The sequence below is a fragment of the Pseudopodoces humilis genome, chromosome 9, assembly GCF_049639895.1.
Source record: "Pseudopodoces humilis isolate 2021_Gansu_Grassland_sample_001 chromosome 9, ASM4963989v1, whole genome shotgun sequence".
NCBI classification, from domain to species: Eukaryota; Metazoa; Chordata; class Aves; order Passeriformes; family Paridae; genus Pseudopodoces; species Pseudopodoces humilis.
Window position 1 is genome coordinate 1,254,086 of NC_142208.1, and position 25,710 is coordinate 1,279,795.

Genomic DNA, 25,710 nt, shown 5'->3' on the forward strand with positions numbered 1-25,710 from the left:
TGAAATACATGCAGTAAACTACATTAATGTTGCTTCCCGTTCCAATATTGTTCTCTAAGAGAAGCTTAATTATAATTTAATAGTTACTTGTTGATATTATTAAATGCAGACATAACGTGGTGCAATATTAAGAGGCTACATAAATTCTTTGAACACTTGCTAAACCTGTGTACTGTAGACTACTTCATGTTGCCTATACACCTCCCATACACCAGAAAAGAAATACCTCAACAGAATATGTTTATGAAATACAAAATACACTTTAAATATCTTTTTGAAGTTATCTAAAATGCAACCAGTCTGAGGGATCAATCTCTAGGGAGAAAGTTGGACACAAATGTTCTGACACCAGAGGTTGTGAAAAATATTTGCAGTTTTGATACATCAGCATTCTCAAAGTATAACCGTGTAAATTCAGGAAATTAGTATTAAAACACTTTCACTTTTTAAATTTTATTTTGAAAAACTAATTCTGAAAATACAGCAAAGTTCCATCAAATAAGTGTGTTTTTCACATTCAATACCAGACTCAAATCTGGTAAAAAAAGTCAAGACACTTTTTATGTTCTCTTCCTCTCAGGCATGAACATGCTGGGTTCTGCTTTATTCTGCATAACAACTGATAAACTTAGCATGATGGTCCTCAAATCTATCCTTGGTAGCAGAATTAGGATGTAAAACTCTTAACTTAATAATCCCTAACAGTATTCACGTGGAAAAAAACAGGCTTATTTGCTCACACAGCAAAACAATACAGGGGAAAGAAAGGCACCTTAGTTTTTCTAATAGAGTGGATTTATCTCTACTCCAAGAACTTCAAAATGTAAAAATTCACTGTGATATTGGCTAGCTTTCCTTTACTTGAAACTAAAGATAAAATGAAAAAGTGTATTTGATGTCAAATTAAAAATGACAATTTTGTACTTATCTACCTGTTAGGGCAAACACAGTTCACTCCAGAAACATATATTCTTCCTGGTTGCAACATACACAAATCACACAAAGACATTAGTTCAAAAATTTTAATAAAATATATCCAGATACATTTCATTCTCTGTCCAGAGGTACACCGTAAATTTCAAATAAATACATGTTTTTAAGAAACTGGGGGAAAAAAATTGAGCCACAGAAGTTCGTATTGAATATATAACTGAAAATCCAGTTTGTTAAATTTGTCAGAATTAAGCAAATCAGTCCTACCATCCACCACTTAACATAACCATCGCCAATTATAAGACACTAAAATATTTACAATAAATAACTTACATGAAGTAAATGCTTTACAGTTTCCTGAATCAAGTGAGTAAAATCAAGAGTACCAATGCGAATTGTGTATAAAATAATTCCTTCCAGAAAAGGAATTATAGGAGGAGGCAAAACATGCAATAGTCTATTGCATACCATACTTCAGAAACAGTACGTACACACACCTACAGACGCCAATACAATCTTAATTTTCCTTTCTGTGTGAGGTTGGATGTGGTCCACACACCTAAACAAGTAAATGCAGCAGCATGCAGTTTTCTTTGTCGCCATGGTTTAAGGTAAGTAAAAACCTGATTACACCAGCTAGTACTGGGAAGTACATAACCTACTCAGCCTTGAATAAACCAAATCAAGAACCTTCAGCTCCACAGAAAAGCTTTCCAAGATTAGGCCCCTACAACCTGCCACATGGACATCTTTTCTCTGTAAAATTCCCCCCTGCTTTTATTTGTGTAGTACAGCATTTCTTAGAATGTATGCCAAGAAACTGGTTTCCAAATTGCAAGATTTCTAATACTGCTAAATACATCCTGCTGATTCCAACTGAAATGGCTGAAGACTTTCCTGTGTAGCAGTCTGAAGACAAATGCATTGCTCTTGCATACAGAAAACTTGTACAGAACACAAATAAAAGGCTGCTTACACTGTGATCTGCCAAGCTCAGCTTCTGCAGACCTGGCAAGCATCTGAATGCCAAAATCATGGCATTATGTTCAAATCAGTTTATTCCATTTAACTTTTAAATAACAACAGATGCCTAATTAGTAGCTTAAAAAGCAGCATAATCAGCAGCATGTAACTCCTGGAATGGTGATAAAGCTAAATAACTAACAGCTTGGAACCCGTATAAAACATGGGTGTCATCTCCAAAACTGTGTCATTCCTAAAATTCATCTAATGAAGCCTAGAAGATCAAGTGCAAAAAAAAGTGTTTGGAGCTAGCTAATGTTTATTTTGATGCGTCACCTGGTTTTGACTCCAGGAAATTAACTGCATTTTGGCAAATAAAGATGTCAGACAACAGCAGGTCCACAGTAACAGAAAGCTGTTTTTAAGCTTCAAGTAATTTATTCATCAAGATCATTTGATGATTGATATTGTAGTTTTGATATTGTAAGTTTTTTAGTCTTCTGAAAGAAACAATCAGTTGAGGTGCAAGAATTGTTTCATAAGTTCATATGTGGTAAAAGCCACAGCCTGGGAAGGAATACAACGAATGTAATTTAAGGATAAACCACGGTACAGTCCTCTTCGTACTCCATGTTGCTGATACACATATTTCAGTGTCTGCACCATTGTACTGGAAAAATAAGAACTCAAATCATTAGTGGATACACGTATTCAGTATCAAAATAATTTTCTTTAATTACAAGACACTTTTTTACTTGGGTTTTAAGAGATCCATGGAGAAAAACCCGTGGCATTCCACATAGTAAAGCCACATATGACTAAAAAGACAACTTAAGCTTCCTCAAGGAATCTGAACCTAAGGGTTGGGAACTGGAAAGAGGACAGTGCAGTCTCAGCTAAACAAGTGTCAGTCTGAAAACATCTACCCTACAAGACATATTAAGGTATTTTACAGCAGAACAGTCTCTTGCCTAACGGGCAGGAAGAAGCTGAGAAGCATCAATTCCTTTTACAAATAATAATCTGACTATATAATATTTGACCTTATTAAAAGCAGAAATCACACTGTATACGCAAAGAGACCTTTCCTCACATGCACTGAAACTAAGCAAACAATGTGAAATGGAAAGCACTTAAGGTGCTTGGTATTTCCATGCTATTGAAGACAGTGCTCTTGGAGAGCATCTCCCATATGTTCCAAAGCTTTGAGGCTTCCTGCTTGCTTTTTCCTATCATCCTCTAAAGATATACCTGTGTCTGTACCTTCAAAGCACAGTCACAATAAAATTGTTAAATTGGGAATCCTCAGGTCTGTAAAAATAGTCCTCACAAACGCAAAAACTAGAACCTTGAGAACAATGAACACATTTTTATTTTAAAAGTATCAGAAATGGATAATAGCAAATTTTTTTTAAAAATGGCTGGTAAAGAAAACAGAACTTCTTCACAGTTAAACAACATTGAGGTTGTTTGTGAAAGGTCACTCAGGCTGTTCTTGGTAGGTCCAACTTTCCACACAGGAGGTTCACAGTGAATTGCACTGGATTCAGACATACACAATTCCACAAGATTGAAACTAACCAAAACTGTCCCAGAATTGAATTTGATTGAGACAATTTGAAATTTAGAAAGATTCTCAAGATGAGAGCTGATTTAATACTATTCTGATTTTTAAGGTATTATGGTGCTTCCACTTCTACTGGAGGAACTTCAGTGTGTGAGGTGTAGAAAACTACTGCAAGTGCAAAAAAGCTCAAATAAAATTGTATTATGCAAAATCATCTTATAGAACAGACTCTGCACCATTAAAATACACACTGAAACTATTTCATTTCAGTAGAAGCATTCAGTCTCTTTTTCAGAGATCTTTCTGATATTAAAGGTAGCACAAATTGCATTAAAATACAAAAAAAAAACCATTTTACTAATACAAATACAGGATTTACTAACAAGGGTGCCATTGTTATATTTCAGGTACTTTTTTAATCCCAGATTGATAATGTCAGCTTTTGTCTGTGGGGAAACTTTTTTATTAAAAGAATGAAGAAATCAACAACATAGTAGTTCAGGGGGGTGGTGATTTTCTTATTCTGAAAGGTTTAAATTAAGAATTGAACTTAGCTCAGACATCCAAGAACTCAGTAGAGATGCAAAGGAAATACTTACAGGCACTTTTCAGAGTCTGGGAGAACCGCTCCCAACTGCATTCGCCTACGAGTTACATCCAGGGGATATCTGCAAAGAAGATATTTAAACAGCAGTTCAAGCACATGTGTGACAACTGCTTGAATATTGTTTACACAATAACACTAAGGAGTCCACCTGCAACCTCCAAGCTCCCCTTTCAGTGAGTCAGGAATCCAGCTTAGATTCTCAACACAGCTGAAAGCTCTCCAAAAAGGGAGACTCCCCTTACACAAAACCAGCAAACCAGAGCTCTTAATATATTCCATTTGGCATTAGTAAGGAAGACACATGAAGATCAGATGAGAGTATAAAACAGTCTGTAAAATGCTGAAGGGGGAAGACACCAGCATTGAAAATAAAATTAACAGTTTAAGGATTAATAGGCAATTTTATTTGCAATGCAGTGATTTAATGAAAAATCCATGCCGTATAAGTCCATTAAATTAACTTATTTTATGGACAAAATAAAATAGAACAAGAATAGGTGAGAAAGGAAAAGCAAAGTAATAAAAATACCAAAAACACTATCTGAAAGTCTGTCAAAGCAGACTTTTTTGCTTTGATTTTTTTTTTTTTATTCCTATGGCTTCATAGGTCACATAGATTTGAAAGTAAATTGGAATAATGAAATTGTGCAAATTATGTTCAGGGTCAAAATTTTTTATCTTTACAAACAAGCTAAGAAACAAGATTGTTACTAAAAAAGATTCCAGTGGATTTTAGGAGATTTGCCTGAATTTGTTTAATTGACTCACTGGATAACTCTTAAAAGACCCTGAAGATTAAATAGATATTTAGTAACTGCAACAATAGGAAATACCTGAATTTCAGTATTTCATTTAAGAACCTTACTAACAATCAGACTTAGATTAAACTGTGTAAGATAAAAGTTTCTTTAGAATGAACAGCTACAGAGATGAAACCAACCCCATACCCAAACTTACGATATCGTCTGAGCTATTGCTCCAGCTATGCCACCACACAGCAGATTTACATGTGTTTTCAAAACTAAGACATCGGGGTTATCTAATGAAGGCCGTCCAAGCAAGTTAGGTGCTTGAGCAAGTCCAATGCTCTTTAAGGTACCAAAGGTAAAAAACGAAAAACCTAAAAGGAAATTTAATTTTATGTACTTGTTGATGTATCATCATAAACAAAAAGCTGCATTTACAAAATGAGACTATTTTTGTCTTAAGCAGAAAAATAGATAAACAGTATTTTGAACTTCTGCAGTAACTTCTGTCCAAATGAATTTGTGTTTATACATAATGCTACAAGTTTGCTTTAAATAAGCCAGACTGCGAGTTTTAAGTTGCTGTATTGCTGTCAAGAATCTTTCCTTGCTCCTAAAATCTTTCTAACTGAGGGACACCTCTCAGCTTTTAAAAACGAGTGTAGTTTAGCCAGGCTGTTGTGCTCTGTTCCACATCACCGCCGCTTTACATGCAGGAGTATTTACGGAAAAGCCACCAGGAGATGGAGCCAATACGGAGGTTATTTACAGAGTGCCCACTCCCAAGGATCTGCCTGTTTGAGAGAAACAGCCTCCATGATTTCTTGGGGGAAAACTGGGAAGGACAAGACAACCACTAGTATACCTTTCTCACTCTGAATTCTAGGTTTTGACTGTTGAAGACACTTTTTAAGAAGCATCATTGAAGATGATTTGGACAGAAGCTAATTAACTAGGTGTGCAAATATATTAAACAAATTTACTAGCACACAAATGCTGGAGGACTGCCACGTTCTGGTTTTAACTTACCTGCATATGGCGCCATTCCCACCACAGTTGGCATCAGCCCTCTGTAGAACCCTCTAAAACCACCTTCCTTTGAAAGAAAAACACAGCAGCATTTGTGGCAAGAAAAACCAGTGTCTTGAGTTACCCAGCTGTTCATACGGACTCCCACGACAGCAATCTGACTAGCACCATCTACCACCAAAGAGCTCATGTCATGTTCTGCTTCCTGTGCCTGAAGAAGGGACAACTGCCTGGCTCCACAGGAGGTAAGTGAAAATGAAGGAGAAACATCTACACCCAACATTGTAACTGGAAACATTTATGCATTAAACAGAGCCCTCCTCCCCAAAATCTTTTTGGTAACATAAGTAGTTTATTTGAAAAGCAGCTTCTCTGCTGTTTCTGACCTCCCACTTACATGAACCTTAGCTACAGCTCAGCAGCCTAAGTCAAAAGCAGCATCCAAATAGCTTTTTATATTAAAAAAATCAAAGTGCACGCAATGAAGTCACGTTATTTTGCACTAAGCCATTATGTTCAATGCAGTGCAACATTATTTAAAGAGCATATTTTGGTTTGACAGAACTGAAGATTAAAAGAAAAAATACCTTTGTGTAAATCATCTTGAATGCATGGATAATTCCCATGTACTTGTGTTCCCCTTTTACTTGGAACGCCAGGCGAACTCTAACCATATCAAGAGGGTAAGTACAAATCACTGCTGTAATACCTTTATTAAAAACAAAAACAAAACAAGCAAACAAAACTCACCTACACCTTATCTGATTCTAGGATTATTTTGAAAAGTAGAAAAATTCCTTTTCTGGCAGTGAATACAATAGCATATACAAACTATTTTGTTCAAGAAACACTTAAAGTCACTTATAATCAGTACACAGGAACACTAACTCCAGCAACACACAAAGGATTTATGTTTCTACTTGGTGTTCACTGAAGCAGCACACCTAGACTTTCCAAGATTTATGGGCCTGACTATATTCACCTGAGCAATCTTTTTGAAATTCATAGCTCCTAAGAATCAGGCTAGTCAAGTACATCAGATTTGCTGGATTGCAACCATGAAACCTAATCCTACCATATTAAAAACAAAAATTCAAACCACCAAATTTACATGTTTTATTCCAAAAAGGTTCTGCCAGAATTTGGTGTGATTACTGGGTATAGATACGTTAATTTATCTACTGTATCTGAAAATACTAAACATATTCTAGTAGCACACTAAATATATTCTAATTACATCTAAAACAGAGCTTCATACTGAAGAGAAGTATTTAACTGTGTTGCATTACTGCATTTTAATAGTTCATATTACATCAGCACTTCTATTTTAAAACTGAACAGAAAAGCTTTCTGGACTTAAGATGCAAGATGAAAGGAAAAAAAAAAAATCAAATCTTAGAACTCATCCAGTTAGGAGCTGCTTCAAAACAGCTTACATGCTGGCCAACTTACAATTCTGGAAACACAACTCCAGTACAAAAAACAACAATTCTAATAGTTACCTGAGTAACAAATTATTTCCAACTGCTAGGTATTGAGGTAAACCACTTCATGGCTGACAAATTGTTTGGAGGGAATAGTTAAAACTGTTGACTGACAACAGTGGTCATTTTCTGATGGTACACCACAGTCACCAAAAAAACCCCAAAACTCAAACACAAAGAAAATCTGGGAAAAGGTGAAAAAGAATGTAAAAACCTTTGTAATTGGCATTGTTTTCTAGCAACTGCTCTGATACAGCCAAATGTAGCTTTTTTAAACTGGTCCTGCAGAAGATAAGCATGTTTTTCATTCTGGCAGGAAATTGTCACTTCCTCTTAAGTTTTAATAGTCTCTCAATGACACCTCTTTTTGTAGCTGTATCATCTCCCCTCCTTTCCACAAGGCCAAGACAAATCCATAAAGGGGAAGAAAAAAAGCAAACACAAACCAACAACGGAATCCAAACACAACTCCTGCAAACAAGCTCTTCATAACTTTTATGCCTGGAGTCAAAAAACCAAAAAACTAAAAAACACTGCTCTGATAATCTGAATGATCTGAAAGTTATCGGGATTAGATGGTGAGGAAAAAAACCACTGTCAGTGAGCTATCAAAAATCTGACACTGGTCAACTCTCAATTGAGAGCCAAGTTTGTGAGATTCTGGATTATCCCACCAGTAATTAATTTCAGAAGACAAAAACACCTCTTTTGGAGATTTTGGACAAGTCCTCTGAACAAAAAGCAGACATCTGCAGTTTATTTCTTAAGTTGTCTCACCCACAGGATTCAAAAGTTGGAAGCTGCAAAACACTTCAAGACTGTTTCCACTGACTTACATGAAATGCAATCCCTCAGTCTAGAGCCTTTCCTTAATGGATTCCTTGACATGTCCAGAAATATCATAAAATAGATTAATTCAAGCAGTTTTAAGAAAATAAGGGGGAGGGGTGGGGAGGAAGCACTTTTACAGAGCTTAAGAGTGCACAGGAAAGTCATCCCACTCCAGAAAACAGACTTTACCCTCACTTCTTTCCAATCATGCACTGATATCTATCCAGGAACCTCCTCTGAACAAAGGCTAACAACAGACCAACCAAGAGCTTGGCAAATGCACTATTTAGTGAACATAGTCTATCCCCATTCATGATAGCTAAGCCAAAAATCTCTCCTGGCTTAGGTTAAACAGGCCAGATTCAAGAGATTCAACAGTTCAGAGATGCATGCAGCAATTCCCACTGGCTTATCTGAAATAATCATCATAGGGGAACGTAGCTGCTCCCTTCTTGAGGAAGAGCCACTTCCTCAAAACTAGCAGACTTTTTCACTGCCAGTGCTGACCCAGAAGCCAGGGAAAGACCACTCTTCCCATATTGTCCTCAAGCACTTTTGACCACTCTTGGGGACAAGATACTGGGTTACATAGACTAAAGACAGGATGACAGTGAAGCACATTAGTCTGTCCTTGATTTGCTTCTCAGGCTTTGGGAGCTAATAGTGAGATTAGCTCTAAAGGGATTCATCTGTCTCCCAATTTTCCTACTATCCCTCTGTTCTTAGTAACTTACTTTCTTTGGAAAGAAAAATAAAAAAACAAAACAAAACTATCTGGAGCAAGAAAAAAACACAAGCAAAATACATTTACATTACAAATACAGCTGGTATGCAAGTTTTTATCATCTCTGTATCATGCTCTTTGTACTTTATCAGTGGCTCCAGAGATCAAATTAAGCCAGGAGATTCCAAGGAATAAAGCTCAAAAAGGAGTAAGCACAAGACACAGCCTTGATCTCAGGAAGATTTGCTCCTTAGCAAATATAAAGATTAATTTAGCCAAGTAGCATCTTCTGAACAAAAGAAAGCTTCAGAAACTGCAACACACAGAAACTGTTGATGACAAAAAAACATTTATCAGACAGGTTAAAGAATGCCTAATTCATCGGCCCAATTATTTCTTTATGTCCAATATGTAATTCTGTTTCCCTCCATAGTGCATCCAAAGAACTAGACCAGATTTTTTTTTAAATGCTGACTGTAACTGTTAATTACATACTATTTAAAATGGAGACAGCCAATATCCTTCCTAGATAATACTAGGTCAGTACTATTTTCAATCACTTTTAGTAAAAGTAAAAAGCTAAAAACAAAAACATACTTTCTGTATTAGTTTAATGGGACTTGAGTTTATTCTAGATAACATCTAGTCTTTTTTGGCTTTGTTATTTTGAAGTTAATCAAGTGCAGAAGAGGAAATACACATTTCTGTCTTTTAATTTGGATTTGTCTATTAGAAAACTTAAAAAAAAAGTAAAATCATCCTGTGATGTTTTATTTAATGTTACTTGTTCATTTTTGTTGTTATTTGATAATTTTCTTTCCTAAACCCCATAAACCTCTGTGATTTCTCTTCTGCCCAGCTCTGTCCTTCCTTAAAGAAGCTATACACTGCTTACCCGTTAATGAAGTGTTACAGCTGAAATTTGAATCACACAAGACTCAGGAAATTCAGAGTTAGAGTTTCCACAGTAACTTTAACTTGGTCTCCTTAAATATATGCATTACAATAGGCTTTTCTTTTCTCTCTCTCCACTACCCCCATCCCCACTTCCCCTGTGGATATGCTTTTGATCCTGTTTATCACTTACAGAAGACACTGAAATGTTTCCCACCGCTCTGAAGCCGATTCAGGTCTGATGACCACTAGTCATGTTGGAAACACTGACATAAACAAGACTTAAGTCACTGGGTACAGAGAAGTGAAAGCAGACAGCTGCCTGGCTAGATGGTGGAGAGGGAACAAGAAGTTAAAATAAATACAGATTATCTATTCTCAACTTCTTAAAACTGCAGCCTGTGAAGCTGTGAAGACCCCTCTGCACCAGCACTGGGGTTTGTGCAGCACATCATCTTCAGTGTGGAAGACACAGAAAAAAATCCTTTATTGGAGCCAGTGCAGGAAGGAAGGCAAGAAATATATTACCAATTGCTTTTAAATATTTTCTTTCTTGTTTGCAAACCTAGGAAACTTCTGTACCAGATTTCAATCTCTCTACTCAGCGCCTCCTTCCTCCCCTATATCTCCTTGATATACTTAAGATAAATCCTCTGCCTCTTATTATCTAACGAATATCCCAAGAAGCAGTTAATGCCACCAAGTAAACAAATAGTGAGACACTCACATGTGACACTATATATATACTTAACTGCTGTGTTGATTTCACCCCCAACTGAAGCTCAGTTCCTCACTTTTGGGGTTCTAAAAATGGAACTATTGAGTATATTGTACTTAAACACACCAGATAAAGCAGATTGTGATTGCCAGATAGCTCTGTATATTAATTTATTTCTGTTACTCTAACCACACAAACCAGATTTAACCAGTAAGGTGCTTACAAAAATGCCAGATGCTATTAATTTATTTACGGGAAGAATTCCACCCCATCCAACACTGACAGATTAAGCTGATTATTCAGGGTTTTCACAGTGCCTCCCAAGCCGGGTTCCTAGTCTCTGACAAAGCTCCTGGAAAAGCTAATAAAAATAATAATAATAATCTTCTGGGTGGATGGGGGGAAAAGTGAATTTCAAAATGTTTCTCAGAACAGTTAAAGCCAGGGGAAAGGAAAAAAGAAAGAAGAAAAAAAAAAACTATGGATCTAGGGTTTTTTTGACTTTTCAGATAGAAAGCCAGCCAAATTCTGGAACATATCTTACAACAAAAACAAACAGGTTTTGTTAATTTTTAGGACTCTTCTTATTGTTTAATTTCATTCTCTTTCCTCTGATGCCACACAAAGCCAGACTATTTTTATGAGACCTTCCTAGTTTAACTGAAGGTAGTATTAAAAAATCCCAGTATTTTCTTTCCAAAAGAAGCTAAATATGAACCCATAACTATTTAAGGACTGTCACTACACAGTACTAAGCCTATTTTACAAATTAAAAGCACATTAGAAGCCCTTCAATTAAAACTCAGTCCACTATTACTTACCTTCCCCTGTTTTTTTCTTAGCTACCTTTGACTCAATGACTAGTAAGAGGAAAACAAATATATAATCATAACATACACTGGCAGTTTACTGATGGGTTTTTCTGCTGCTACTGCACTAATTAATAAATGAGAGATTTTAACATTCACATATATGATCTAAGGAGCATCATGACAATCCTGCACTGGACATGGAAACGTACAGACATTTCTGGCAAATCCAAAGAAACTACTCATTTAAGAAGCCACAGTTCTCTGTTTCTGTGGGCTTATATTCAACCTAGCAGCAGTGGCAGAGGGGCTGATGAGCTAATTCTACCAGAACCTGCAGCTTTATACTTACATATCGATGCCCCTGGTTTTTACACTTTTTTAAATGCCATAATAATAAAAGACTATAAAAAAACTGTGCTTAACAACATAGCACAGAATTCACCACTTGCACAAATATATTTTAAAGAATACTCTTAGACAAACAGATTTCAATTAGGCAACCACATTAAATTAACCATTTACTAGTACAGTTGCTTAATACAAATTTGCAGGAGCTTGACCCAACAATACATCAAATCATTCTCCGAATGAATATTAACTTCTCAGCAAAAGGCATGTCTGAAATCCAAGTACAAAACTATACCTGCCATGGATCCAGCCATTAATCGATGCACATGCCCAGAAATCCCAAGCTGTTTCTTTATTACCTACACAATATGGAACATTTACAGTAGTCAGATATCAGAAAAGACAGGGAAAACACAGCACAAAGTTTATTAGCACATTAGTGCAAACTCTGCAGCGGTTTCCAAGAAATTTACAATGCTACAAATTCAATCCAGGACATTTAATTACTGTTAGAGTTTTTTAACTGCTGCAGTTTCCAATTTCTTATTAAAAGCATGGAAGTACTAAAATTCTACCAAAAGCAAAACAATGAGTTGAAAGTATTTGTACTGTTCACTTCAGAAGCTAGATTGTTTATTTAGTTATCATTAATGTGTGTTAAACAAAGAAAACTGAACATGTAGAGAGCAAAGGACACTGAACAAAGTTGAAAAGTAAGAAGAGTCAATTTTTCTTACATGCACATCATGTGAAACACTCCCATAAAGATTTTAACTGGATTAAAAGAAAGAAAAAGAAAAAGGGAGAAATAAAAAGGAAGAGAAAAAGGACAACATTTCAGAGCAAGAACTTGCTAAGTTAATTATGGCCTGGAAGGAAGTTAGAAATTAGCTTCCAGGCTTTTATCAAAAAACTGAGACTTTCTGCTATAAATATCATTTCATATCTTCCTCCTTTAAGAATTTTTTTTTCTTTTACATATCCATGCAAAATATTGTGAAGGTTTCTGGTCAATTAATAGATAAAAGAAAGTGCTGTGATACTAACTGGGTTCTTGAAATTGCAGATTCATAAATCATTTCAATTATAAAGCATGGCATGCAGTCTTTTATTCCACATGACATAAAACATGCACTGATCAACAGGGTTCATGATTACAGCACAAAAAAAAAAAAAAAGAACCCACAAAACCCATTACAGAACTCCTTTGTATCAGTCTTCTGAAATTTACTCTTAGGGAATCAAAATTTCAATCCCACTGTCCTCAGTAAATATTATACTATTGTCTGGGTACTAAATCTGACCTTTCAAACATGAAATTTCTCCTCACTAATATAGCAAAATGGCATTTTTTTACCACAAACAGCAATGTTTAAAAACACTTTGATGCTAACACAACTGACCTCCATGAGATAATGCAAAGATTTATTATGAAAGGGTAAATGCAGGAAAACAGAAAAGAATCCACAAATCTTGCAGGACCCTGGAATGAGCATTTTTATCTTCAAGGTCATTTTTATCTACAACCTGACATAATAATTTGTCAGGTCAAATAGAACAGTCATATCCAGACTTTCAAGTTTAAGTCACTTCATCCATGAAGTACTAAGAATCCCAACATAAATACAATAAAGTTGTTTCATTCTACATTTTTTCCTACATTATTCACAAAGGGCTACCTCATAGCAATACAAATAACAGAAGACTTTAAAACTACCTTTTCTTTTCATCAAAAGAAAGGGTATTATTCTCAACAATACAAACATTTAGAAGTCAGTGTGAATTTCTTTTTCCTTAAGCAACATTGCAAAAGCTTGCCTGTTGTTTTTAATGAGTAAATTGTGATAAAATTAAGCAACCTTAGAGAAGATGTGTAGCTAATTAATAAGACACAGAAGTTTCAGTGTTTGTTTCACTCACTCCACCAGTCTGTATTCATTGCAAGCAGAAAAAAAAAAAGAAGAAAAGGAAAACAATAAATTCAGTTACCTTTTTATATTGGTCAAATGCCATAAACTGAATAGCGCCATAAGGAAAGATTCTAATCATCATCGCCCCATTTCCTTTATACAGCCCAAGGTAACCTTCCTTTTTGGGGACAGCACACAGCGTAGAAAATACTCCTGCAGCAATACAAAGAAAGGTCTTTAACACTGTGGGGAAGGAAAACAAAATCAAGGAAATGCTACTGTAATGAAATTAAGCATATAAAGTTAAGGCTGCATCACGTTGCTCATGTAACTGTGGAAAATCCACTTTCAGTGCCCAGACACTGCTGGAAGGGAGAGCCTAAGGTTAAGTTTTATCAGTTTTCTCATCTCCCAGACTCAGTGAGGCCTGGACTGTGAGCAATCCTACTGCAGGTGCCACTACCCACCCACAGCAGCCCAATGCCAGCAACACACGGGAGGGAACCTTGTGACTTACAATTCAGTCCCTTCTACATAAATAAATAATACTTTAAAATCTAAAACCATGGCAAAACAATCTGATATTGCTACATGCTAAATTGCAGATTAATTAAAATTCCATCACTGAGGAAATCAAGTAAACATGTTGAAGACTGTCATTACTTATGACTTAAACATCTCACAATCTTTATCTCAGAGTTGTTGCAACAAGAAACAATCCTACTTCCTTTTAATTGGTGTGAAATAATGCAAGATCACACAAAGTTTGGGCAAAAACGCATAGTTTTACTGTATAAACATTAGCTAGCACTGTTGCTGTCAAACTCACTTCTTAGTTTGATTCTAAAAAAGAATTAACTATGATAGTCAAACAGTTTTGGTTCATATGCAACCACTAAATAAGAGCAGAAAATGAAAAAGACATCTTGTTTTCAGGCAGGAAGAAAAGAGTGCCAAACTTTCATTTGAATTTCAAACAAAACAAGTATAGTTTCTGGGATTCTAAGAATATGAATAGATTAGTGCACCTTGTTACTGTATCACTGTATAGGAATATATTATTACATATTTAATAGTTTATTTACTTTTAAGATGTCATGCTTATTACATGCCTCTGAACTTATTTATGCCAAGACCAGAATTTCTCTCTATGCTGCAATGACGAGTTACTGTTTCTCTTTCCTAGAACACACCAGAGATCCACATGGCACAAGCTCCACAAGGGAAGGGTATAAAAACACATAGTGAGGACTTTTGATGAACTGACCCGTCGTGTCTCTGCATTTACAGGTACCTCATCCACATAATTCTCCTTTTTTGTAACACGGACACACATTCAAATCAGGCACCGTTCAAATAATCAGCATCACATCTGACTCCCAAAACAGGGAAGAACATGAGATTTTAATTGCCAACTATGGCACAGTACAAAGCAAATTGAAAATGAAGATTAAAAATCCCAGTCAAACCAATTATTTCACCCTTCAAGTCTTAGACTTGAGTGTATACTTGTGTCTTTATTACTAAAACACATTGCTTGTGTTTCCCTTTTTGCCATAGCGAATATATATATATATATATATCCACTGAATTTCATGATTTAGTAATTAATTATTTTTCCAACTTTTAAAAAAACATTATCTTTAGCATCTAAGTTAATAACAAGTTTAGTTACATGCAAAATTAGCCAATTCAATTTTTTTTTTCTCCCCCATAATTGCAACACTTAAAATTTGGAGCAAGTTACGACAATATTTCAGTAACATCTGACACAAATGGCTCAAATACTCTGCACGAGAGGGCACTGTTACAGCCTGCAGAGAACAGCTCTGAATGTGAGTTTGCTCTCTCACCGTGATGAAACACAGATGCTGAGCACAGACCACCTGCACCTACACCAGACACAAACCTCTGCTCTCCAATTCCCACCAGCCATCCCTGTCTGAAAAACAGGATCCCCACGGCCCCTGGGAGCTGGCACCCACTGCAGCAGAGTTTGTACTGAAATGATCCAAGCTTTGAAGCTGTGATTACCCAATCTCCTGCTGCCTTCTGTAAGCAGCAGATCAAGCCTAGCTCTTACATGCCTTATTGAGGATTATTCTGACATCTCTAACACATCAACTGATACCACAACTTACACAGGGCTTTGTCTTTCTTCTCAAACAGTAACAAAACATGGCACACAGCCTGACCAGACAGATACAACCTGCTGTCTGATAAGCACCTTTTCTATCAGACTCATCACTGAGGAAATCAATATACCCAAACCACAAACACTGCATTTAAAACCAAAACTGAGACACACCGCAGCCATCTTACCTAGATGTTTGTAATGGTGGTTATGAGCTTGCAGCAAAATCTTTACTCGATCCAGTGGTGCAGTAGTTGTCTTGGCACAACATCCTGCAACACCTTTCCAAGAGACAAACAGAAAAGTGACAGGATGAAAAAAATTCTTGAGGTCAGCAGTTAAATAAGGGATTTTTCTAATGTAGTTAATTCAGTCAGGAACTGGAAAAAGCCCTAATGTCAAGTAAACAGCTTCTATTAGATGTTACAAAGCCTTTGAAGCCTTAGTGAAACATTTAAGCTACTTTTCCTGTTTACAAAAACCCAGGCCACTGTCTGTCTCAGCTGCTAAGGTCATTGCAGAAGAAACTTTCCTGCAAGTTACTCAAGAGTTTTCATTCCCATTTCCTCCTTCCCTTTTGCGGGGAAACAGCCCTTGCTGATGCTCCCAAGGAGGTGGGCTACGTGTCTGAGAATGAGATCAGAGAGGGCGGCATGATATAAGAACTTGAAATAAACGCACCCTGCTCCTACCTCGATCAAATCAGACAGCTGAGACAACACCTTACACGAAGAATAAACAGGCTTTTCCTCTAGGAGATTATTAATGTGGCTTTGTGCTTGCCAGGCTCGCCCCTTCACACCACCTTCATGTTCTCAACAGTCTGAGGATAGGGATAACCCGCCCTCTCCGAGCACCCCAACGAGGGTTTGTGCTCTGGGAACATTTAACTGGCGGCTGACCGCGGCTCCTCGCTGCTCCTGACACACGTGCGAGTCACTGGCGTGCACCGCGCCACCCGCGCTAGTTCCTTAGGGGGGGAAAGGAAAAGAGAGCTCCCCGCTTCCCCAGGCGATGAGAGCCGGCGGCAATCTCACCGGGGACAGCGACACCGAAGCGCGCCTGCCGCCGCTCCCAGCCCGGGGCACCCACCTCCGGCGATGAAGGAGCGCAGCCAGTAGAAGTCTCGGCGCGCCGCGGCCGGGGGCAGCGCGGCTCCGGGCGCCGCGGCCGCAGGGGAAGCCATGGGGCCGGGCCGGGCCGGGCCGTGCCGGCTCCCGCAGGGGCAGCGCGGTGCCCCCGCCGCGCCGCAGGGGCGGAGCTCGGGGCGGCCCCGCCGAGCCGCGGCCGGGCCACGCCGCGGCGCCTGCGGGTCGCGTCAGCGCCGGCAGCCGGGCCAGCCCTCCGCAGCCTGCCCGCGGGAAGGGCCGGCTTAACCCCGGCCGAGCCGCTTCTCGCCCTCTGCCCGCGGGAAGGGCCGGCTTAACCCCGGCCGAGCCGCTTCTCACCCTCTGCCCGCTCCGGGGCACGCCTTTGTTAGTGCCCCCGGGGATGGCTTGCTGCCCCTTAAAAACATCCATCCGCACGCTTCGCAAACAGATACCTGTATTTAGACCTATGGGCGCACATAACCAAAACCTAAACGGCTCTAGTTAAGACTGTACTGTAAAATACATCGATTTCTTTTTAGCCGTTTAGATAGCTACTTCAACTTCGTGCTAGAACGTGAACATTCCTTTTGTCTACAATTATGATTTCATGCTCAGAAAAAATTGCTCACTATGCTGATTTATATGCAAGCTTTAAAATTCACCAGAAGGGTAAACACTGGAAAAAAAGATAAAAAAACCTGATTTTAGAATCAGAAAGGTCAAACGCAGTATCATTCTGCAGCTGTCAACGTTTTTGACAATTTTTTAGATTTTCTACAATGTCTCTCTTGAATACAGGCTTTCCAGGAGGCATTTGACCTTTTGTCTTCAGCTCTTGAATTAAAAAAATAAACACAAGTGCATCCTCTGAATGCTGGTGCATGGAGCAAGGGGAGAGCACACACCTGATGCCTGCTGACAGCTGGTGAAAAAGCTCATGGGGTCAGCTTTACTCTTAGTTTCCTGCTGTTATTCACCTATTCCTTATATACTTTTTGCCCTATACATCTTGACCTGGATTTCAAGTATTTTACATATATTAATATACCTTTTTTAAAAGTTAGTCTTCTAAAACAAAGAAACCAGGGAAACAGATCTCAACACTTGCACCAGTAAAAGGAGCCACTTTCCAAAAAAATTGCCAGAATATTTTTGTTTCCTTTTCCTTTTTCCTTAAATTGTGTCAGATTGTCTTTTAAAAAAATCTATTCATTTTTCCCTTTAGTAGATTATATTCCTTAAAATTAAGCATGTGACAGAATCAAGACAACTTCATTTTGCTCTATTTGATCATTGCATCATTTATATGTTTGGGAAATGGCTGTTAAAATACTCATTCTTTTAACAAAAATTTTAAAAATAGATTTCTTCTACAAAACATTAAATAAGTAGCAGAAAACCCTCAAGCCTTTTTACCTTTTGTAATACCTCTGCAAAATTAATTTTTTTTTAAGTCACTGTAAGTCTCTAATGGAAAGGCAACTGTTCTGTGAGTTATTGAAGCAGGTTTTTAAGCCACTGTTAATGCCATGTTCTCCACCCAATTTCTATTCTTTTGGGTTTCTGCTCAGGAAAAGCCTCCTCCCACCACAGCAACCATACTCTGTTAACAGCTCCAGCTGTAGGAATGTAATTTACTGATTTCACACAGAAAAGCATTGCCACTGCACTAACAGCTGAAAGTCATCAAGTTTCTAGAGTTTCACCACAGACTAGAAAAATCAATAATCACATAGATGGGCTGTTACTTCTCTTAGCTACGGGCAGGATATTTCAAGATACTTTGTCAAGCCTCATAATTTAGGGAAGGGTGCCTCATGTGTGCATACTCTTTAGAAAAAGCAGTAAAAACTCGCATTGCAGAGCTAAACAGAATGTCTTACATAGATATGTTAACACACAAAGGAATTCAACAATGAGCTTTATGTGCCTAGCTTTACTGGGTTTTTTAAAATACTTACTGGCATAAAGTGCTCTCAAGGTCTGTTTTCTTCATTAGCCCCTGTAGTAGTTCATTTGCACCTTTAAATCTTAACGTTCTCCCAGTTGTCACTTCATCTTTTTACCTTGAAATGTTTACACCTTTTACAGAATTTCTCCGGTGACATCTCTTTTATGACCCATTCTTAAAAGTTATCAGCAATTTTAATATAATTTGCATTACACTCATGTGTGACACTACCGCATCCTCCCCCAGTAAATCAACAATCAGTAGGGGAGACATTAAAATTACAACACTCAGGAGCAGAGCTACAAATTTGAAGAAAAAAATCAAGCAAGTAGGTAGTTTTTCAATTGTAATTTGTTCCTGATTTTTTTGTTGTTAAAGAAGCTTAGTTTTCTAAACACATTTTAAATATATATTAATTAAAATAGACTGGCAATGTTCTAGTTAGGTAAGCTCTCCTCACAGTAGTGGTTGCTGAAAAGATTATTTTCAGTGCTCTTAAAATGCTGGTGTACACCAAGCCCTATTTTGGGATAGCTGTACAAATTACCATCAGTGTCATATCTCTGGGCAGTAAGCTTTTTTTAAGTCTTTAGACTTGCTTCTGGTCTTTACTAATTAGTGATCTGACATAATACCTATCCAGTTGCCTGTTTATTTGCCCCAAACCACATCTACAGACATCAGAAGTGTGTTTCCCCACACGAGAATTATTCTTCCCCTACCACAAAAATCACAGCTTGCAGATTACAGCTACTCTAACAAACCTCAGCTCCTTGGCACTGTGCTGTCTTGAACTCTCTTTACCTCTGTCAGCAAGTAGACAGAAGTGTTTTTTCCTGAGGTGAGCAAGGAGCCAAATAAGACCACAGCACACGAGGTCCCTTCACTGACAAGGCACAGTCCTGCAGAGCTGGGTGCTGGGAACAGGCTCCAGCCTCAGCAAGGGCCCAAAGCAGCTCTATGGTACATCTAGGCAAGAAAGGAACAGAAGAGAAGGCCCAAAACAGAGCCAGAGACACACCAGAGGATCATCTAGAAACCAAACTCAAACAAATAAGACTAGAACCAACACCCAAAACAACTAGTGCCTACACCAGAGCTTATATCAGAAGCAGTTACCTAACCAGGCCTGAGTTTAAATGCTCACCCACCAGGAATCAAGTGTGTAGTGGAAGCCCCAGGTGAGGCTGGTCATTAAACCTTGTTGATACCCTCAGGACCCCAACAGGCCCTGTCAGTGGGGTCTTCAGTGAACAGAAGGATTTGACTGATCAGAGTTACTGAGTCTGCAGTAATACAGTGAGTGCCAAATTTCTCTGGCTAAGCAGGTCCCTTTGTTTCTTTCAGGTGGCATGAAGAGGTGTTCCCTATGTGACCCCTGTGTCACATGGCTTACTGCAAAAGTGCAGTAGCCTTGAAACGCCCAAAACTCTTGGGTCTGTACATGCACAATTAACCATGTCTTGCCAGATGAAGTGTAGATGTAGTCCAAGGCACTACACAATTGTTCTGCTGTAATGCTTTTTATTACTCATGCACAATCATGCAGTGAAGATTTCCAATGAAAATAGAAACTGGCAGCAAACTGTAGTCCACTGCAGGTCAGAAACATCTGTCAGGAAATATTTAGAATAAACACAGTGGGCCTGTATAATGGGTATCACAAGCTGAAACCATAGTCCCTCCTGGCCTTATTTCATATAAAATAGTGTTAACGCTTTAAATATCTGTGTTTAGTGTGCCTACAAACGTTAACCTGTTCTCAGTGCCAATCAGGCAGGTAGATACTATCTTGAACCAGGGCCAAGAAAGACTAAATGAAAAAGTGATTGTCAAAAGCACAATTAGAATTCAAGTTTCTGCATTAAATTCATGTTGTTCAAGACTCTTTCAGATAGTGCCAACTAACAATGCTGTGGGTGCTTTATCTGATCATCTGTATTACAAATCCAGAGGCATTAACAGTGTTTGGCCAGTGTTCAGCTGGATTCACAGGCACAGCAGCACACACCAGAGTGGCACACAGGTCCCTAGGTCACATCTGGGCTGGGAGCAGGCTGCTCACTTTGTCATGCTGGAGCCTGAGCCAACAAATGTGAGGCAGGCTTTGCTAGAAAGTGGAAGTTGTAATCTGTGTTTTGTAATCACACAAATAAACAGCCCTAATGTTTCAGTATCATCTTTCCATGGCAAGGAAAGCAGGGCTAGCTAAGATAAGCCTGGTTAGATCAAATCTGTCCCTTAAAAAGAGCTTAGGTGTCTTTGCATTGTAATTATCAGAGCTTTTGGTTTGTGAAGGGCTAAAGCTCAGCATCAATCTAACCTTTCTTAGCTTGGACTGATGCTGTGCCTGTTGCAGATGACTCTGCAGGACTAATTTAGGAACAGCATACCTGAATAGTTCTGTTTCCAGGGTCAAGGGCCCAAGGACACTAATAGGTCTTAAGGGACCTGACCATCTGCATCTGGAGTCTCCACCCACATCCTTTGCCCAAGGGCCCAGGAGCTCTATTTAAGCTCACCTAGCGAAGAAACAAGCTTTGGTTGTTTAGGGCCTTGGTTTGGGCCCTATGTCTCTTTAGTGTCTATGGTCTGTTTATTATTCACTCAGGTTGTGTGTAGTTTTTCTTACTCCATGGGTCTCCAGACTTGCTTGTGACCTGAAGACTGAGTTCTTAGCTAAACTCCAGACTTGCCCCATGTTCTGGAAGCTGTGTTATTACCTGGCCTTGTGCCTGAATGCAGATGGTGCCCCTGGGCCTGTTCTGTTTACCCTGTGTGTGTACAGTGGGGCTGGGTGCTGGCTGGTGAGGTCCTTGTCCTGCTGGCTATTGTGTGAGGCTCCCTGTCTCCCAGAGAGCAGCTGCCACACGTTCACCACAGACTCAAACTTTGCCAGAGCTGCCTGCAATGCAGAGCTGCTTACAGGTTTGTGCACTTTATTGCCTTGAACAATGTTGTTCAGTTTCATTTGTTCTGGTGAAAACTTGCATTTCCTCCTGGAGAGTAGCATAGGGATAGCAGCACTGTGTCAGATCAAAGGTCCACCTGTTTAAAACCCCACTCAGAAAAATAGCTACTACCGTATACATGGGGAAGTAGGCTTGGGTAGCCTACAGGGCATTTAGTTACTCTTTCAGCTTCAAGTAACACATAGTTAAATTTTTGCTTTAAAAAAACCCAGCTCCCTAAAGTTTTTTGCCTCTTTAGTGTGCTGTAGTAATGAGTTCTGTGGTTGGAAAATATGTTGCATGAAGTTGCTGTCCGTGTTCTGATTACATGTTTGATACGTTGCCTTGATACCCTCTACTTTAGAGAAAGGGTCTTTGTTTCTCTCAACACACATTAAGTGAATGAGTATCTCTCTCTGATGTTACTTTCCATGTTGTTTTTGGTTTTTTATCATATTAGTTGAGATTTCATCCAGATTGCTGCCTTTCTAGGGTGGAAACACTACCCTAGCAGTGCATTTAGCTGCTTCATGTGCTTTTAGGTACATTTGCTAGATTTTTATGTGTCTTTCAAGTTTCCCTTTGCACCTTTTAAGCAAAGCAGAACTGCACATTATATTTGAGATACAAGTAGACAAGAGATCTGGGCTAAATAATGATGGTGTAGGGGTGTTTGCTGTTCACTTCTTCCCTTCTTTTGTAATGATCCCTGACACTCCACTTGAGCACACAGAACAGCTTCACTGCAGCACCTGTCACAGTACCAGGATCTCTATTTTGAATGGTAGGAGTTGAGTCAGAGGCTGTGATATTCATGTTTCATTCCATGTGGCTCACTTTGCTTTTCAGTGAAAGGATTTAATCTCATTTTATTGCCCAGACAGTGTGGGATCTTCTTCCAAACATTTATACTTAGCTTGTCTTGGTAGGCTGAGTACCTTACCGCTGCCAGAGAAGATTGTGATCTGGTGCTGCTTGCTGCCCAGGATGGAAGACCTGAGACCATGAGCACATAAGTCTGTGGGTGTGAAAATTAATAACTTAGCTCTTGCTTGCTTCCTAGCCCTTAGCATGTCTTTAATGAAGCTGTGATTGTGCATGTTGATGTTTGGGTGCTCCTGTTAACCTGCTTATTCTAAATAAACCTTAGGCCTCTTTGTTTGTTGCTTTCCCCCAAGTTATTAATTTCTTGCTCTGCATTTTATTCAAGCTCACAACCGCTGACTTACTGCCATCTCCCTGAGAAACATATTCTGATTATGTAGAGTTTTATCATCAAGTTCCAGTTCCTTCAATTTCTGCTATGTGCAGCAGTTTGAGAGCAATGACTCTTTTACCTCTCAAATTACCTGTTATTTTATCTTACAAAAACAGCTTGTGCTACCTTATATTTTAGCAGGACAAGTCTTTGGAATGATATCCAGTCCTAAGGAAGAGATGGAATGGTTACACCCAGCAAAGAGAACTTGTGCATTGCTAGAATTCCCTGCCACTGAGAGCAGCTACTCAAAATTCAGGTGTCTGTGGTGTAGGTTTCCCCTTGTTTCAACTGAAGTGTCTGTGAGCTTGGTTAAGATTCCCGGATTGATTTCTTCTTTCACTGCAAGGATGTGTAGGGTGGGTGAGAAGAGGATGGAGGTGCAAATTGGTGATAGGCTACCTATCCACTATCACTGAAGAGCAGCAGTGACAAGGAGTTGTGCAGATCTGTACCACTGCTTCTCCTTTATCAAGCATCACTTAAACCAGCAAAATGTTAGCATTTAAAGCATCCCTAGGAATGGATGGATGTGGACAGCACTGCTCACTTGTGTGCAGCAGAAACTCTGCAGGCTCACATTTGACTGGGCTGGTTCACACTGGAAGTGCTTTATATTGCACCGGCTAGAGTTAATAATAATGAAGCCTTTCTAAAGAAGTACTGCTTGGGTATATTGTTTCACATATCCCATTTCCAACATCTGTTTTTCAGTCTGAAGAGATGTTAGATTTGGTGGGCTGCATCTCACAAAAGGCTGTGGTGATAACGAGGGGTGGAAAGTCAGTGGACTGACTCTTCCTCTTACCATAACATTTTACTCACCCCTTTCCCTCTGGGAAGGAGCAGCAAATATCAGTGGCTCTTAATGAATGAGGTGGGGGATGGGGAAAGAGCAAGGCTCATATTTTACCTCCTTGCAGGAGGGAGAGAGCGGCTTAGCAGATCTTCCTTCTCAGCCAGCATCTTCCTGGTGCTGCTGGGAGTGTTTGCTCCAGGCGTGCGATGGCCGGGCCCTGCTGGACGCTGGTGTTCGAGGCTCCTCCTGGATGGCACATGTAAGGGGAAGGGGTTTGTCCCCCGGTGAACCCCTCGCCCGTCACGGCTGCCCAGGCTTTCCTCCTTCCAGGCTAAAAAGAAAAGGGATGATTTTATAGGGTGCCATCACCGTGGCTGGCCGGGGGGTGTGCGGCGTCAAACCACAGCCTCCGCGACTAACGGGATAATTTGCTTTTTCTCTTATTACCATCATTTAATTTCGTCCTTGTTGGTAAATAACCCACGGCGTTACCAGCCTGGCACGCCGACGGCGGCTCTCGTGGGCAGCCGTGGGAGCACCGGCGCCTCTCTCCCGGTCCCCGGGGGCCGTGCCGTGTCCTCCCGGGGCGCGGGGGCGTGGGTGGGGTGTGGGGGGCGGCGAATCCCGCTCCGGCCGCCAGGATCCAGGGCGCGTTTTGCCGCCTGCCGGGAGGGCTCGGAGCGGCGAGCGCCCCGCCGAGCCGCCCCCTCCCCGCTCCCTCCCGGAGGGTCCGGCCAGGGGCGACGCCGCCGGAGCACCGAGCACGTTTCGCGGCCCGGGGCTCCTCTCCGCGCCTGGGCTCGTAGCGCCATGGGAGCCGCCCGCCCGCGGGGGCCCGGGCCGTGACCCGTGCCTCGCCCCGCTCCGAGCCATGCCAGCATCGCCCCTTCCTGAGAGCTGCTGGCCGGCCGCTCCGCAGCCCTGGTACGTGTGCGGGACGGGTCCCGGGTCTGCTGCGGGCGGGAGGGGGGAACGGCGAGGACCTCTGCTCTCCGAACCCCACATTTTTTTCTTTTTCTTTTTTTTTAATCCCTCTGTTTTTTCACTCCTTCCCCTCTCGTTTATTCCCTTGGCTAGTTGCAAAGTTGAGCTCCGGTAGAGTGGGGAGGGGGAGGCAGGGACACCGCCGCGGCCAGGCTCGGAGCCCCGCGGCTCGGGCCGTTCTGAGGCGGGGAGGGAAGGCAGGCTGGGGGTTATTCAAATGCAAAACGGAGTTTGTTGGCCGAAAAAGCGAAGAAGTCCGGTCTCCCTGGCTGTGCTGGAGCGTGTTTGAGCTGCAGCAGCCAGAGCCTGCCCGGAAAAACCCGCCAGGCAAGAGAAACTGCCTGCAGCTTGCGTGGAGGACAGGGAACAATTAAAAGAGACCCTGCCCGGCCGTAGGGGCCCCCGGCCAGCCGGAAAAACCCCGGAGCCCCCCTCCCACCGCCCCATAGGAGCGGCGAGCGAGGGCTGTGCAGCATCGCCCTGTGGAGGTGCCGCTGGTGTGCGGGGCTGGGGGGAGCATCCCCGCGGGAGCTTCCCCGTCTTTGCAGCCGGAGAAGCCGGGCGCGTCCGGATGGGCGCTGCGGGTCCCCAGCGCCGCCGCTGGGGTCGGCCCCATTGTCTGCAGCCCCGGGGGGGGCTCCCCGGGTTGGGCGGGCACGACCAGCGGCGGGGCCGGGCCACGAGGAGCCGCTGCCTCCCCCCCAGGAGGGCCCTGCCTGCCCCTTCCTGCCTTGGGGTCCGCCTGCCTGCGCTAGAGGAGCCAGAGCCCTGCAGGGTTATGGGCGCTGAGTGCTTGTCCAGCTGCTCTTGGAGCTGGGGGACGAGAGGTGGTGGTCTCACGGCAGCTGGAGGCTTGGTGCTGGCGGGAATGCTCCCTGCCGTGCTCCTGAAAGAACCAGGGGAGTTAGCCGAATGGCTGAGGAAAAAGGACGAGGTGGCCTGCTGGGAGGCAGGAGCAGCTATAACCTTACGGAGG

General features: G+C 40.8%; 2 protein-coding genes across 7 annotated transcripts in view; one reads left to right on the forward strand and one right to left on the reverse strand.

Annotated features, from left to right (window-relative positions):
• Positions 1-1,008: 1,008 nt before the first annotated feature.
• SLC25A16 (solute carrier family 25 member 16) lies at positions 1,009-19,823 on the reverse strand. 4 transcript variants are annotated; one of them, XM_088059727.1, is made up of 10 exons: positions 19,547-19,823; positions 18,753-18,857; positions 15,889-15,981; positions 13,646-13,779; positions 11,952-12,015; positions 6,433-6,554; positions 5,846-5,912; positions 5,028-5,190; positions 4,063-4,131; positions 1,009-2,566 (listed from the first exon to the last, which is right to left on the reverse strand). In XM_088059727.1, exons 4-10 carry the CDS (start codon positions 13,706-13,708, stop codon positions 2,410-2,412), a joined length of 705 nt encoding a protein of 234 aa, XP_087915853.1. In that variant the 5' UTR covers positions 13,709-13,779; positions 15,889-15,981; positions 18,753-18,857; positions 19,547-19,823; the 3' UTR covers positions 1,009-2,409. The 4 variants fall into 4 exon arrangements, with proteins under 4 accessions (XP_087915853.1, XP_087915851.1, XP_087915852.1 ...); XM_088059725.1 differs by having other exon boundaries at positions 19,507-19,823; XM_088059726.1 differs by lacking the exons at positions 18,753-18,857; positions 19,547-19,823 and adding an exon at positions 18,208-18,324.
• Positions 19,824-21,419: 1,596 nt separating this feature from the next.
• Positions 21,420-25,710, forward strand: part of TET1 (tet methylcytosine dioxygenase 1) — a 75,059-nt gene continuing 70,768 nt past the window's right edge. For 2 of the 3 annotated variants that reach the window (XM_005530505.3, XM_088059347.1), the window contains exon 1: positions 24,604-24,674. The gene's annotated coding sequence lies outside the window, so the exon portion shown is untranslated. Of the gene's footprint in view, positions 21,671-24,603; positions 24,675-25,710 lie in introns of those variants that run through there. The other variant, XM_088059345.1, reaches the window with a different exon arrangement.